This window comes from Gossypium hirsutum, chromosome A11, assembly GCF_007990345.1.
Source record: "Gossypium hirsutum isolate 1008001.06 chromosome A11, Gossypium_hirsutum_v2.1, whole genome shotgun sequence".
Lineage (NCBI taxonomy): Eukaryota > Viridiplantae > Streptophyta > Magnoliopsida > Malvales > Malvaceae > Gossypium > Gossypium hirsutum.
The window spans coordinates 18,056,808-18,073,783 of NC_053434.1; the positions used below are offsets into that span (position 1 = coordinate 18,056,808).

At 28.9% G+C, this 16,976-nt stretch overlaps 1 protein-coding gene across 2 annotated transcripts; it reads left to right on the forward strand.

Moving 5' to 3' along the window:
• Positions 1 to 9,161: 9,161 nt before the first annotated feature.
• On the forward strand, positions 9,162 to 11,228 carry LOC107923072 (small nuclear ribonucleoprotein SmD1a). 2 transcript variants are annotated; one of them, XR_001691504.2, is made up of 5 exons: positions 9,174 to 9,274; positions 9,403 to 9,479; positions 10,496 to 10,687; positions 10,790 to 10,939; positions 11,068 to 11,228. XR_001691504.2 is itself a non-coding variant. In XM_016853282.2 (4 exons), exons 1-4 carry the CDS (start codon positions 9,261 to 9,263, stop codon positions 10,849 to 10,851), a joined length of 345 nt encoding a protein of 114 aa, XP_016708771.2. In that variant the 5' UTR covers positions 9,162 to 9,260; the 3' UTR covers positions 10,852 to 11,228. The 2 variants fall into 2 exon arrangements, 1 of the variants encoding a protein (XP_016708771.2); XM_016853282.2 differs by having other exon boundaries at positions 9,162 to 9,274; positions 10,790 to 11,228.
• Positions 11,229 to 16,976: the final 5,748 nt, after the last annotated feature.

The window sequence follows — 16,976 nt, forward strand, 5'->3', positions numbered from 1 at the left end:
TCCGTTTTCTTTTCATTATCGACATTCTATTTTTACATTGGAAAAAAAATGTAGAGACCTTCACTTTAGATATTTGGGTTTTCATCAACCAAGAAAAAAAATCTCAAATATCAAATACCTAAATTGCTTAATCTTGATATTGCTTTCAATCTCATTGTAAATTTGCTTCCAATTTTTCCTTCAAAAAAAAAAATCTAAAACTAAGAGATTACCCAATTTTTTTCAGCTTAAAACTTGTATTACACAGTTAAAAGAAAAAAAGAAGAAGGAAAGATTGAATGTTGTGCTTTTTATTCGGCTTAATGATAAATTTTGCCACTAATATTTGCATGTTTTGTTAAAATGACCCTAATTGTATTTTTAAGCTTTTTTTGGCCATCAATCTTTATTCTTTTTTTTTCTTAAATAATTCACTTATTCTAATTTATTCAAATTTTCTTTTGTTTTCAAAAGGTTTCAATCTTTCGTAGGTTTGTTTATTGAGAAGTTTTTCTACTAAGTTAATTTGTTTTAGATAATTACGTTTATTTTCTTTAAATTAATAGTTATTTTTTAAATTTATTGTATTATTTATTTATTCTAGTATTTTCCACATGTAATTATCTTATTGGGTTATCTAAGTAATAAATTATATCTCATTAAAAATATTCCACATATGAAAGTCTACATCATCCCTGTTAACTTTTTTAACGGTATTTTCATTAAATTTGTTAGAAAAAGCGTATTGAAAAAAAGAATAAAGGTTGATAGCAAAAAAAAGATTTAAAAATAAAATTAGGACCATTTTGACCAAATATGCAAACGTTAGTGACCAAATTTATTATTAAACTTCTTTATTTTAATAAAGTAGATTAAATATTAAATCTAAAGCTTAAAATTATTTATTTTGATCTAAAGATGCCACGAATATATACACACTGATATTATAACATAATTTTGGAAAACGCTTTTGCATTTCAAAATAATAAATAACAAATCAAATTAAATATTACATATTTTTAAATAGAATTTAAAATAAAGTGATATTAAATAAAAAAATTTTGTAAAAAAATTTATGTCACATTAAGAATATTTTTTTTAAATTAACTCTGTAAACATAGTTTATGTTATTAAAATAAAGCAATTGCTATTACGAAACCAAAATTTTGTTGGTAAAAGTATATAGATTAGCCCATTCCTTAAATTCTATTTGTTAAAAGATGATGTGGAATGTTAATTTAAATGGTTAATTATTAATTTAACCCTTTAAATTTAATTAAAATATTATTTTTATTTTGTAAAATTTTTTCTAATAATAATTCTATAAAATTAAAAAATATTAAAAATAAAAATAAATTATTTAAAATATTAAAAATTTAACAAATTTATCCCTCAATGTTTACAAAACTAGTCATTTTAGTTTTAATTCTAAAAAAAAAAATCAATAAATTTAACCCTTAACATCTTCAAAACCTATAGATTTAAACCTAATTCCAAAAATATTTTAAAAAACATGGTTTGTTTTTAATAATTCAGCTAATCCTTTTGCACCACAAGTCCAATATAAATATAATATTTAATATTTAAATAATTTAGTTATTAAAAATTTAATTAAAATTTAAAAAGAATTTTTATAAACATCTATTTGCTCTTTTCTCCTTCCTATCCTCAGATCACTTTCAAAATTTGTGTGAGATTCCATAAATGACTGAAAGATTAAAATCCAAAAGAAAACAATTTGTTGAACAAACATCACTTATAAATCCGCCATTATCCCTATTTCTTGAACAAAGTTATCAGTGGCAAAAGGATGACTAGATTTTAATATATTTTTTGCTCTTCTTTCTATACAAACAACAGGGGAAGCCAAGGCAAGGAAGGTTAGCAATTGCTCAAAAATAATTATAAATTTCTCCTAGCTATCCCTTATTCCCATCTCCACCCTCATTTTTCCTTCACCCGAAAAGCCTCCATTGCTATAGCTTTCCAACTTCAACCACGAATCATCTACCTTTGACCTTGCTCCCATTGCCATTCGGCTACCTCCCCAACCAACCACAAATAGAACTATAACCTCACAGAGGCCTCAACCAAACTCCGTTCACCATCATTCAAGCCTCTCGATTATCACCATTACCAAACTCCCATTAAAACCCTATACTGTTATTATTATTTTAGTTATAGTTTAGGGATCAAATTAGTTCAACGTTATAAAATTTAATTGAGGGGCTAATTTGTACATTTTAAAATTTGTTAGGACTAATTTATTTATTTTTTCAGTAGAATGGTTGAAATACATTTTGTCCTTTGATATAAGGACTACCATAATATTTTACTAAATTTGGTTGCATTTATAATTTAAATTAACATGTTTATTACTTTATTATACAGTTTTGTCATTTCATTTGCAAGTAAGTTATTTCGCAATTCGTGCAGCCTTAAGCGATCTTTTCGATGTAAACACGCCTAAGTTAGTCTAACCACAAAATAATTGAGGATTCACAAAGAATTCTTCAAAGACACCAATTTATATAGTAGGAGCAACTCTAGTTAAAAGAAGGCACAAAAGAACAGAAAATATGCACGAGAAGTGTTTGAGTAAATGCTCTCAATTGTATTACTTTATCTAGAAGAATACAAGAAACAATAAAGAATGAAATGATTTACAAGTGTGGAGGAGACTCTCTATTTCTAGTTGAGCTCCCCCAAAATCAACGGTCTAGATCAAGTTAAATTGACGGACGAGATTAAGTCTATCCCTATAATCAGGGGATTTACAATATTTACATAATTAAATTAAATTTAATAAGATATGATTCCCTTCAATCTTCTAAGATTAGTTCTCTTATTTATGAATGTAGTCCATCTTTCCATATCTGCATCATTGGGCCACTTAGGCTTCAAATAGATAAGCTTCTTCAATAGCTCTTTGAATCGGGCCAACTCTCGTGGGTCAAATGATCTCCATCTAGTCGATAGACCTTCGTAGAATGCATTTAGTGCGATGGTCACGGGCTTTAATCTACACACAATTGTACATTGCTTAAAAAAATTATTATTTAGTCAAAAAATTATATTATATTTTATTAAAAATAGAAGTTTGAAATGATAATATTCCACCTTTGGCATGAATATTTTTAGATTTCAAAAACATTTTTATTTATAATTTCAGGAATAATTATGTAATAGCCCAAATTTCAGCGATGTCGAAAATAGTGGTTTGAGACCACCAGATCCAAAAAATGAACTTGTAGATTATACTATTTAATATTTATGAGCGAAATGTAACTTTTAAAAGATTTTTGAAATAGTAAATTGTGTTTTATAAAGATTTATTTGGTCAAGAAATTGAGAAAAAAAATCGAGATCTCGGTGTTATAAACCAAGCCATAAATATTTGTATAAATATTTACGGAGTGTCAAGGTAGTATTAAAATTTAGTTAGAAAATTTTGACATTTGGGCGATTAATTAAATAAAAAGAACTAAATTGAAAAATGTGTAAAAGTTGTTAGAAGGATTAAATAGCTCAATTGTCAAATGAGGAAGGACCTAAAGTGAAAATAAGCTCAAAGGAGATATTTTGGGCGACAATAGCTGAGAAAAATCAGGAAATGGGTGAAATAAGGGCAAAATTGAAAAATTGCCAAAATTAACTAAATAAAAATGGGACCAAATTGGAATATCTAGAATTCTTTTCATTTTTCTTCATATTCATCAGCTGAAAAATAGCCATGGAAGAGGGTTCAAGCTGGTTTTCATACTCTAGCTTCATGTAAGTTTAATTCTTGCTTTCTCTTTGAAATTTCTAAGCTTTTGGACTTTTACAATTGAGTCCAACTTACTATGTCATTAGTTTTTGATTTCATGGCTAATTTTTAAAGTTTATATGGATGAATGCTGGCAGCATATGTTGAATAAATATAAAATTGAAGCTTTAATTTTGATATATGATGATTTTATCAAGTAAAATTGATGGAAATTGATTTCATGACCTAATTATGAAAGAGTTTGGAATTAAGGTCTAGTGCTAAAGTTCTGATTTTCAAGGGTTATGAAGTAGTTTAAAATTATAGACTAAAGTATTAATTGAGAAAAATTAGCTCAATTGAATGGTTAATTAAGCAATGACTGAATTGTATGAATTGTGAAATTTAGGGTAAAATGGAAATCAACATTTTGCATTAAAACTGTTTTGGATAGCAACAGTAGTCTAAATTTGAAAAATCACCAAAAATTGTAGAAATCTAATGAGAGGATGAATAAAATATGAAATTAAAACTTATTGAGTCTAGTTTCTTATAGAGGAAAAGATGTAAGCAATGGAATTGTAAATCATGAGATATAATAAATTTTGTGAGACAAGGTCAGAATGATTTTGGGTTCCCCTGTTCTGACTTCGGAAAAAATCAAAAATTGAAAAAAATAATAATAGGGGATTAAATTTATATTTTTAGAATCTTGAATGAGTCTATTTTTAAAAGAAACAAACGGTAACTTTATTTGAATCTCGTACGAGGAGATAATTAATTTTTAGTGAAGAAGGGTCGGAACTATCAAATAGCAGAATAGGGGTGACTTTAAAGAATAAACTGTACTTATTGGCTAAACCAAAATTTTTGAAAATTTTATGGTAAGAAGATATGTAAGTCTAGTTTCAAGGAAAATTAGTGGATCTTAATTTGGAGCTCCATAGCTCAAGTTAAAAATAATTTAGTAACTATGACACGGATGGACAACTTTGGAATATAAATATAAGTAAATAGTGAAATTATAGATAATGTTACTTATAAGCGTGTTATATACATTAAGGATGTGGAATGGAGAGGAGGAGGAGGAAAATATGTAAGTGACTTATGCATAAATTGATCACATACTCGATTATATTTGGTAAATGTTAAACTTTGTTAAAATGAAAATTGTTATAAATTCATGTTTGAATTAAATGTTATATATGTTAAAGAATAATTTGAATATTTGATATTGCCTAATAAATGAATATCCGATATTGCTTAGTAAATGTCAAGTCAAATATAAAAAAAAAATGTTATAAGTGGAATATGTTTGAAAGAATGTGGTAAGTATTTTCATGGTTATTATTGAGCTCATTCACATGAATATCTGTCATTTGAATTGTGATAGATAGGAAGAAATAATGAACGGCATGCTTATGTATGGTTATATGTATTTATCTGAAACACAAGAAAAGGATGGTTATATATTTGATATATGGAGACATGAGACTATGATATATGAACATGGAATATATTTTATAAATGTGTTCGTTCATAATTATAGAATTGTGCAACTCAAGTGTACTATTTGTATAAAGATAGTATTTTAAATGATTCGATGAGTGTGAGATAGTCTGAAATCAAGACAAATTGTTATGAAAGCGTATTTAAAATACATAGATATGATTGTTATAAGTTATGTGAATAAATGATGTGTAAAAGTATATACATATGAGAAATTTAATGAAAGTTGAGTCCATACATGTTTCTTGATATTTATATGAATTATATTACTAACAATGTGATAAGAATAGGTATTAGGGCTCATGATCAATTCGAATAATTATATTTTGCTAATTATGTTGAATATAGAGAAGCGGTAAGTTAATTACCATGTTATACGAATTTATTAAATATTACATGTTTACTTTGTTTTACTTTTTCTCCTAATTAATAATGATTCGATAAGCTCCGGTAATACCTTGTACCCTGTTCCGATGACGGATAGGGTAGGGGTGTTACAAATTATAATTTTAAAGGTTCCTTATTTGTTTACACAATGAAACAGGTTAATGAATTTTATAAGTTTTTAATTAATAATAAATATATTATTTAAAAATTTCAATTTATTATAATTAAATTAACGTTTAATTTATAATTTAATATATCATGTACGTTTTGGATATGAGTTCGTTACTTTTTGTTTTCTTATAGTTGGGGTCATTGAGCTTTATCTATTTATTCACTCGATCTAACTTTGAATAAAAAAAATTTAAAAACATTTTCTTAAATTGATTCGGAAAAAAAATATTTTTTGTAACATTCCGAAATAGGGCCTAAACGGAATAGTGGTTACGAAACCACAAATCCGAGGTAGAAAAATTTATTTTATTATTATTTTGAGGTTCATGATATGATTGCATGATTGTGTGAAAATTTCGTGATGAAATTCTATACATAAAGTGCTTAAGTTGAGATTAGGGACTAAATCGAATAATTTGCAAAACTTGCATTCTAGAAGTTTTTAGTATGAAATTGCTTTGGAATATTAATTATGAGGGTTTAAATAACAATTTGACCAAAGTTCATGGACAAAATAGGATATGGATGGAATTTTTGAAAGTTTAATAAGGAAGGGCATTTTGGTCATTTGGATATTAAATGAAATAAAAAGGGAAAAATAACACAAAATTCATCATCTTCTTCATTAGCAAGAAATTTCAAGGGTTCTCCATAGCTAGGGTTTGTTTCAAGCTTTCAAGCTCCATAGTAAGTGATTCCAAGCCCCGTTTTTAATGTTATTTACGTTTTCGGAGTCCCGGTAGCTCGATAAAGCTTATGCTAGCAATAATTTAAGTTAGGGTTCATATTTGGAAAAATACTCATAGGTGAAAAGTGTTTATTTTGATGTTTTATGATAGAATATGAGGTCTTAGATTATGTTAGAAAACTTGTGCTACTCGGTTTTAGGTAAAAACGAGTAAAAGGGCTTAATCGGTAAAAATACCTAATAGTCATAAGTATATGTTAGAGTGAGAATTTGATTTTTCTATAGAAGGGAAAAACAATCAGTATGTCATAAGACATAAGAAAATAGGCTGAAGTTTAATTTACGAGATTTAGGGTAAAAGTGTAAATATGCAAAAGTTTAGGGGCAAAAATGTAATTTTTCCAAATTTTGAGTAAAGGACTGTTTTGATAAATGTGAATATTAAATAAGTTAAATTTGCTATTATAGATCAAGAATAGCGAAATTCGGGAGTAGATCGGGGAAAAGAAAAAGTAAAGGACTAAATTGTAAAGTTTAGTCACATTTTGTATCGAGGTAAGTTTACAATAAATAAATGCAATATTCTTTTATTTTACATTATTATTGTCAATTTTCAGCATTTATATACTTATTTTTTGAGAATATTTAAAGTCGAATTAAAGGCGAAGTGACAGAGAAAAAGCATTAAGAAGCCCCGTTTGAACCTTAGGAATGTTAGGATATTGGGGTTGACAGGACAGGACAGGACAGAAATGAGCCATGTAAGTCCATATCAGATATATGGCTTTGGAGACAGGAATGAGCCATGTAAGCCCATATTAGATATATATATGGCATTGGAGACAAGAATAATTCATGTAAGTCCATGTCGAAGACATGGCATTGGCAGGATATTGATAGACAGGAACGACCCTAGTATCCTTAGTATTCCGAGTGGTTCAACGGGTCATTGTACACATTAAATTACAGTGAATTATCAGCAAAAGGGAAGGTAGACTATATTTATGAATAGTGAAAGGTCAGGTAAGAAAGAAGGTAAGTGAGTAAAGAAGAAGGTAGAAAATGAGAAGTAAAGAAAGTTTATGAGGCTAGGTGACATTATGTATAATTATTGATTATGTTGAATGTTGTAATTTATTTGCTTGTAAGCTTACTAAGCCTAGTGCTTACTCTCTTTATTTTCTTGTTCTTATAGTTTTTATCAAGCCACTCAGGGATCGAAGGAAACGTCGGAGACCCGATCACACTATCGAAGAAATCACATTGGTATAGTTAGACGTTTCGTTTTGTTTATGGCATGTATAGGAACTTGGTTTCTTTTGATATGATCTGATCAATGAATGATGTGTAAATACTTGCTAGTGATTAGCTAATAGAGTGGCTGATGATATACATGTTTAATAGTATGTATGATTAAGTAGTAACTATCACATGAAAACTAAGAAAAATGTGAAAGTAACTTAAAAATAGATTCAAGTATCAGAAATAATGGGATTTTGAAAAATCACAAGAAATTGTAGAGACATGGGTTGATGGTGAATAATATATGAAATTAAAGCTCGTTGTGTTTATTTTCATATGGAATAAGCAAAACAGGTAAAGGTTTTGTATTTTACAGGGTATCTGAGTTTTGGTGAAATAGGGCCAGAGCGATTTCTAGATCCCCTGTTCCAACTTTAGAAATTCACCATAAATTTTACAAAAATAATTAGGTGGTGTAGTTTATATGGTTAGAATCCTTATTGAATCTAGTTTTAATAGAAATAAACGATATAGTCATATGATTTTTGTACAGAGAGAAAAGTGGTTCGTAGTAAGTAGAGGCCAGTGCAGTCGAATTCTGAAACAGGGGTAACTTTAACTAATAAACTGTACTAATTGGCTAAGTAAAAAATTCTAGAAAAAAAATTATTAGATAGATATATGAGTCTAGTTTTAGGAAAAATTTACGGATCTTAATTTTGAGTTTTGAAACTCGAGAAATGAATTTTTAAGCAACCATGACGCAGAAAAACAATTTATTTCGAAAATTAAAATAAGTGGTTTAGAGTTGTTTAAAAGGTAAGATAAGTTTAGTAACACCTCAAGCTTGACTCCGGTGACGGTTTCGGGCATGGGGGTGTTACATTTTTAGAATTATTCATTGATACGACATGCTCTTTTTCTCATCCACTCCTTTTAAGATCAATCTTAATCTTACAAACTCTATCGACTGGTATGCACGAATCCTTTTCTTCATACAAATATGTAAAAGATAATATAAATGTTGAAAATAGCTACATAAATTTATTATTATTTCATTAAAACACACAATCAACTTGTACATCACACGAGTAAAACAAAACTAGTTATATCAATATATAATTTACCAAATTATTATTGTAATTGAAGGATTAATTCAACTAATATTAATTATTAAAAAAATCTAAATATAATAAAATTTAAATTTAAAATCTCAAAAATTCAGTTCATTTTAGGAAAATAAACTTCAACTTCGTTTTAGGAAAATAAAAAGTTCCCCATATTTATTCATTCTTTATTTTATTATGGAAGAGTGTAGTGATTTAAATAAAATAAAAATTAAAGCATTTTTGGGGTAAATATGGGCCAAGATATTTAGGCCCAAATTTACATGCAAGAATGAATGAGCCTTTCCCCTTTTTTTTTTCTAATAATTAAAAAAAATGGGAGGAAAGGGTTTTGCATTTGAAAATTTGAATCGCCATCAAACTCAGTTCTGGAGCTTTACTCTCATTTCACTGCTCAAAGTTTTCAAACATGAAGCTCGTGAGGTAATCATCCTTCCTTGTTTTTCATTCCTTTTTTGTTTAACATTTTATTTTATTCTTTAAGTTTCAACTAAGAAGCAACATTCATTAAAAAAATTGATGTAAATAATTACTTTTTTTAAAAAAAAAAGGTTTTTAATGAAGTTAAATAACGAGACTGTCTCCATCGAGCTCAAGAACGGAACTGTTGTCCATGGCACCATCACAGGTTCGTATCTCTCTTTATTTAGTATACATTTTCAATTCAAGCTTATGGTTTTCATTATTCTCCTTTGGGCTTTTCAATGAGCCCTAGGTTTTGATTTTTATACGTAATGGTTTAATGAGAATCAATCTAATTTATATATAGGCTCTTCTTGATTGATGCTCTTATTTGTTTTGCCATTTTTTTTAAACTTTTTTTTTTATCCCTTTTTTGCATTCTGTTCATTTATTTGCCGAAAGAGGCAAAATATTGCGTATTTTGGTTAAGAGAAATTTTCTCATCCACATTGTTAATAGGATTAGCATGGTGACATAAATGACTTAATCGTATTATTTAAAATAAATAAATTTCATGGTCTTTAAATTCCGCTCGTGGAGTAGGAAAATACCTTCACTACTAGTGTTTTAAGAATGAACTAATACGAACTTATGGACCATTAATTGTGATTGGCTCTTCAAATTGTGAGGAAAAAGAACTGTGGGCTTTTCCCATTTTAAATTCATCTCCACATAAACTAATTGTGTTACTTTGCACTCTGCTGTTCTTTTTTATTGAATATATGTTGTTGATTGTCAATTTTTATAACTTTATATAAATCGGCATGATTCTTTGTTCTATTTTTTCTTTCTTTATTGCGACTTCACTGGGCTTGTAGTTGGAAAACTATATGAAAATACTAGCATGCTGAACCTTCATTTGCTTGATTCGATCTAATATTCAACATCAAGGATGAGCACATTTTGATAGTGGACTCATAGAATGTTAAATATGCCGATTTTTTTTTCTCAGAAAATTGTGTAACAGCTAACAAGTAACATGTTTTGTGTTTCGATTCTTCATGTTAAAACAGTGGAAGCTTTAGCTGGGCGACTGAAATTTTTAACATGACCTAGAGATAGTGTTCGGACTTTTGTTATGTAGCTGTTTTAGTGTCCATCCTCCATTCTCTAAGAATGTTTTCCAGCTATTCTCTCTGTTAAATGCACTGTGTGAAAAGTGGCTTTGCTGGAATCTTGTAGGGGTTGATGTTAGCATGAATACACATTTGAAGACGGTGAAACTAACGCTCAAGGGAAAAAACCCCGTTACTCTTGACCATCTGAGTGTCCGGGGTAACACCATTCGTTATTATATTCTCCCTGACAGCTTGAATCTGGAAACTTTGCTTGTGGAGGAGACACCAAGAGTTAAGCCTAAGAAGCCAGCTGCAGGTATTTATACATTTCACTCTTCTATTATTTTGATCTCAATACTCGTTACTTTTGTGTGCATCATTCACTCATTTCTACTTATTTTTCCCATCATCTATTCAGGACGGCCTTTGGGACGTGGTCGGGGTAGGGGGCGTGGACGTGGTCGTGGCAGAGGTCACTAATTGGCTCTCTGCAATTTTCCTTCATTGGGTACCTTACTATTTTAGTGTGCTCGAGCAGAATTTAAGGGAGCGAAGTTTGAAGTATACAGTAAGAATCTGTCTATTTATATCTGCCCCTAGTTTCCTGCTCTAGTTTAATTGTTATATATAGTTGAACCTGAGATTGTATGCAAGTGAATAAAAACGGCTGTCCTCTTTCTGTATGGTCTAAATTAGTAAGCATTTGATGGTGCGGTTAAAGGGAGGATGATGTGCATATGGGGATGACTTGGACTAATGGTTCATCAAGCCAAGGCTAGCTATGTTTTTGCAACAAACAAACCTCTCAAATTTGAGTGAGTGTTTATATATATAGTGATATACTAGTATTGTACAAAGCTGCAAATTCTTTTCTTCTGTTTGGCTAATGGATCAGATCTTTGTTAGGGGATTTGCCCCGGGGTGGGGGGGTGTTTCCGTTATGTTACAAAAAAAAAAAGATGACTTCTTTTGTCTCAAAGAAATGGTTTTTACAGTGATAAACGTATGTGAAGAATGTAAAGTGTTAAAGAAAATAGAAAGAAGAAATTGACATGGATTATGATCTCTTCCCCCCATTGTGTTCCATCCCTCAAACACTGCAAATGGTATTTAAAAGAGAAAAAAAGAAAGTAAACAAGTTAGGGCTTTTAGCAAAAGGCTATTCTCGGATTATATTACCCTTGAAGAATTATAATAGAATCAAATCAAAATGAAAATGGTTAAAGGCCCAAAATATAAGGTTTGGTAACAATTTCGGCATTTACAATTTGGTTTCAATATTTCATTCATGTTGCAAGTTAGGTGTTTGGCTTTAGAGGTAATTTTTATTTTAATTCTGTTTGAGAAAATAAAAGCATTAAGATTGTTTAATTGAGTCTTAGTTTGATTGGCATTAAATATTATTTTTAGTGTAAGAAGATGTGAGTTCGATTGTGTTGAAGCGCATTATCTTATTATTTAAGGGTTAGAGAGGGGTTATGGGTAGTTTTAAGCATTGTATCAAAAATAGTAGATATGATAAGAACCTACAATGAGATTAATATTAAAAAAAAAACATTAAGGATGTTTTAGACATCACAAATTAATTAGATTAGATAAAAGTGTCATTATTATCTTAGTATTTTAATTACAAAGAATTCTAATTTATTACACTTGCTCGGTTGGCATAGTGTAATTATATAATAATTATGAATGTTTGATATAATAAATTGTAATTACACAACAATATAAATTAAATTCTAAAAAATATTAATTACTATAAAAAATTCTCATTAATACTTAAAAAAAAACAAACTCTAGTAACAACACTTAAAATCGAATTGCATATGTAATAAGTTGGCCCAAAAATATATTCGATAAATGAAATTACTAATAAAATTAACAAGACAAATAATCATTCTATACAATTTTATTTAATTATTCTAACATTAATATTTGGTGAGCTCTATCATCTCTAACATTAAACATATAGTCATTGTCATTCTTAGTCATCTTTGATTAAATAAAGAATCAATATTAAATAATATGTAATTTAGTTAAATTAGTATAAATAATATATAATTTAATTAAATATTTAGTAGGTCAAAATATATGATAAATTAGTAAAAGTTTTAAACTATTTTAATGAGATTAGTAAAATAATATATAATTTCTTTTTTATATAATTCCTAAAGTGATAGATATTATGTGGTTAAGTGCGTTTGAATCCATGCTTACCATAATGTTGTAGCAACAACGATGTCAATAATTAATTAATAATAGATATTCTAAAATTAAAATAATATTATTATAGTATAAAAATCATTCATTTAACTTATTTAACGTGTTTGTGTGTTTGGAAAGCCATAGTGCAGTTAGATTTGATTCTCACTTTTCTCTAAGAATTAAAAAGTGTAATATCATATGTTGGGGTGAGCAAAATTCAATTCGATTCTAAAAACTCGATAAAAATTTTAAATTTTGAATTAAATAGTTTGATTTATTTGAGTTAATCAAGTTATTTGGATCGACTCGAATAAAAAATTAAGTTTTTCAGTTTAACTCGAATATGAATTACACAATTTGAGTTATCCGAAAATCTGAATAAGAAAAGACAAAACTATGTCGTTTGATAAATCTTTACTTTTTTAAAAGTTAAAATTCAAAATAATTAAGTTAAAAGGCAAAATTACGTCGTTTTGATAAATGTTTACCCATTAAGTTAAAAGCAAAATCATTATATTATTCATGTAGTTAAATAATCTTGTACTTCGTCTATTAGTCAAACAATTGGTCCATCTAAACGCAACATCAAATATAAATAATAGGATTCGTTAACTCGACTCGATTTGACTCAAATGATTCAATGTACCTAGAACTACCCATAACATCTTCTCACCATTAAATAGAACGATAAATGTGCTTTCGCGTGTTCGAACCTATGACCTCCTACTCTGACAACAATGTTAATACCATCCAAGCTAAGGGTTAGTCAACTTGGTTTCTTATATATTATTTTGCAATTTTGAGTGTATTAGGTTTTTAAAAGGTCAAATTCTACTATTAAATCTTGTACTTTGCATAAGTTGTGGATTTAGTATTTGTACTTTGATTTGATCATTTTCAGTCTTTGTACTTTTAGAGTTTTAAAATTTTAGTCTTGATGGAATGGTAGCTATTAAATTCATTAAGTTTTGTTATTTTTAAAACTGACGTGTTAAGCATATTATTACATGTATAATGCCATGTCAGTTTAGTATTTACATATATTACTAAAAAAGACTAGTTAATAGATTTATCAATTGTTATTTATATTAAGATTAAAATTTAGAAATTCAAAAAATGCAGCAATTAAGACGCATAATAGGACTGATAACAAAATTTAACCAAACAAGTTTAATTGCTATCGTTTGGTTAAGACTAAAATTTAAAAGTTCAAAAAATACAATCACTTAAATTGACCGATTCAAAAAGTACAATAATTAAAATTGATCAAATTAAAGTATAAGTATTAAATTCACCAATTACGCGAGATCTAATGCTAAAATTTCTTTAAAAAATAAGTATTATTCTCTTTTTATTCTTTTAAAAATAAAAAATCGAACAAATATATTTGGTCGACAAAAGTAAAATTGGTTTTCAAATAACAAAAAGGAAAATATGTAAGAATTGGATAAATAATAACTTTATATATGAATTTTGTTTCATTACATACTCAAATATTGATTTAGTGAACTTAAATTGTGTTTCATATGTATAAATGAAATTTTGATTTTGATTTAATTATAAATATTTAGAGAAATAAATATTTATTTTTATATTGGTTTAATATAATAGTTCTTGTATGCAATATATTAACGTAAAACGGTGTTAATCTGATAACGTTATTAGTGATTTTTAAAAATTGATCCTAAACAGAATTTCACATATAAAATCACATAAAATCAAAGTTGATATACAACATACCATAATATTTACTCCTTCATTAAATTTGTTTTTATAAAATTTAAAAGTTAAAGCTTTGATTAAAAAATAAGGGGTTGGCTAAAAAACACCCCCAACATACTTAATAAATAACACACCTTCACTATAATTAATAATTAGTTATTTTAATTAATGTTCTTTTACTTTATTGATTGGTTAGTAATTAACATTTTTCTACCGTAATGATTAAGAATTAATTATCACCTCTCCACTCACTTTTTTATATCATTTAATTGTTAAACATATTTTTATTAAATATTATAAGTATTATTATTGTATGATTATTAATTATTATTATTATTAAAGATATCAGTATTATTATTATTAAACATATTTTTATTATTATAGGATTATTGTTAAACATATATATGAATACATAAATAAAAAAATATGAGCAAAATGCTAAAATATAATAAATTAATATTATTTAACAATAATCCTCTATAGTTATAACAGGTGTTTTGAGATTACAAGGTTTCAGTTGTCTATAAAATTCCAGACGTGACATATACATGCTTTGCCATCCAGCTGTAGATGGGGCTCTGTGGCAGATCCAATAAGCTAAAATGGTAGGCATTGGGTAATCTCCTTCTAATTGTACCATCACATTATGATTATCATATACATGTGCAATTGTAATAGCATGATGGTATTGAAAATGTTCCGGACCTCTCCAACGAGGAAAGAAAGTTATGTCACATCACTTGGTTAAATAATTGAGGATCACCCTGAACCTGTTGACAATTAGGACACCTGTCATAGGCATAATCATCCAGTGTTCTGCTGGCACAGGCGATTGTGAAAAACACAGTGAACTACGTAATTCATCGATTCTATCAGTGAAAACTCTAGCATAGACATCATATGAACTTAATAACTCATCTAGCAGTTGATGTCGAACATAGAGCCACTGATCTTCGCCATAACCAAGACAAACAGGTATTGCTCGGAATCCGCAATTTCCATCACCCTTGACATCTTGTACATGTGTGATGTAAGGGAGGAACATATCTGGAATTTCTTTCATTAATGGATGAGTGTCACATGATTCAGGCATCTGGTTTAAGTCTGGAATTTCGGTTACGTATGAACTATGTCTTGCAGGTTCTTTGTTCAACTCTACCAGATCCGACCCAACAGATTTTGACGTGGTTGAATGGCTACGTCTTCTGGGAGCTTGACTTATAGAATTGACTCGTTTTTGTTGTTGTTTCTTCAAGGTTGGTCGTCCACGTGTATTTTTTTGAATGTAGGTTCTTTAATGAGTGTTTTACTCGGCTGGAATATGTCTCTTAACTTTCTTAATAGACTTTTTTTCCCGGCTTTTGATTGCTTAGTGAAGTTTTCTTTGAACATTTCTAACTCACTGTCACAACAAATATCCTCATTTTTCACAGAAGTTGACGGTGATAAGTCAAGCTTCCTCCAGAATATATCTATTGAATCCAACGGAATACACTCACCTGCATTGAAATGCCATTAGTTTATAAAAATTCAATATATAAATAAAATTTAGAAAATAATTGTTAAATATACCACCTGAATTCAAGTAGACTGATAGCATGCAAACGCATGGTAACCCACAACTATGACGTAGTTTACAACCACAGTTTGAAGAGTCAAGTTGATGTTTACTCGACCGCTGAAGTTCCCCTTCAGGATATCTAGAGCTTCAAGTGCCACAAAACCCCGCAATAATCTAAAACACGGTAAGTTGTGTCTGTGTTTGAGGATAATTCTATTATTTTCAAAACTTTCATATATCGATGTAAGTTGAGACTTCACAATCTAATTGATACAACCAGCAAATTTATCTAAAGAAGAATTTTTTGCACAAAGGTATTTCTTTAGCTTTGCATGCTGGCTCTCAACTCTATTCGTAGTTCGTTCTCCAAACTTGAGATGCCGATTAATCCAGACCGACACAAACAATTCCTTATATTTGCTTAATCACACTTGATCTAGATATTTTAAAACACCTGAATTTATATAAATGTTAGTTATGTATAAAAAGTCTTCTAAAACTATAAACAATTATTTATAAAATAACGAGGCTTGTACCTGGATATTCGCTCAACATTGATTGGAGTTTTTTTGTAGTTTTCAGTGTACAATATCCACGTTGGAGATTCAACAAGTACAGTCCACATAGCATGAAAGGAGTCCCATTCATGTTGCGACTTGATAGACTGCCTACAATGCTTTTTAATGTTTTCAGTAATGTGCCATCTGCATAGTAATCGAGTGGCATCGAGGAAAACTTGTTGGCATGCATTCATCAGAGCCAACTCTCTATCCGTCACAATAATACGTGGGTACATGTACTCCTCTAGTGTCACGGGGCTAGACCTTTCGTCTCGCAATCCGTGCGGCCTTAGGCAATTTGCTCGTCCAAACTCGCCCAAGTCAACCTTTGTACCCAAAAATGAGGATTCCTTAAGAACTCCTCCAAGGCACCAATTTGTATAGCGAAAGCGATTGTGCCAAAATAAGCTACAAATAAGCAAAAGAAAGCCAAAGAAAGAATGCACATAAGGTGTTTGAGTAGATGCCCAAGAATTCTATCACTCTTAAGAATTCAACATAAAATGGATGGTTTACAAATGAGGGGGAGGCTCTCTATTTATAGTTGAGCTCCCCTA

Bases quoted from the DNA above. Each gene is read 5' to 3' on its own strand.
- LOC107923072 (XM_016853282.2), top strand. The intron at 9,480-10,495 runs GTTCGTATCTCT...GGAATCTTGTAG, and splicing joins TGTCCATGGCACCATCACAG to GGGTTGATGTTAGCATGAAT. The intron at 10,688-10,789 runs GTATTTATACAT...TCATCTATTCAG, and splicing joins GCCTAAGAAGCCAGCTGCAG to GACGGCCTTTGGGACGTGGT.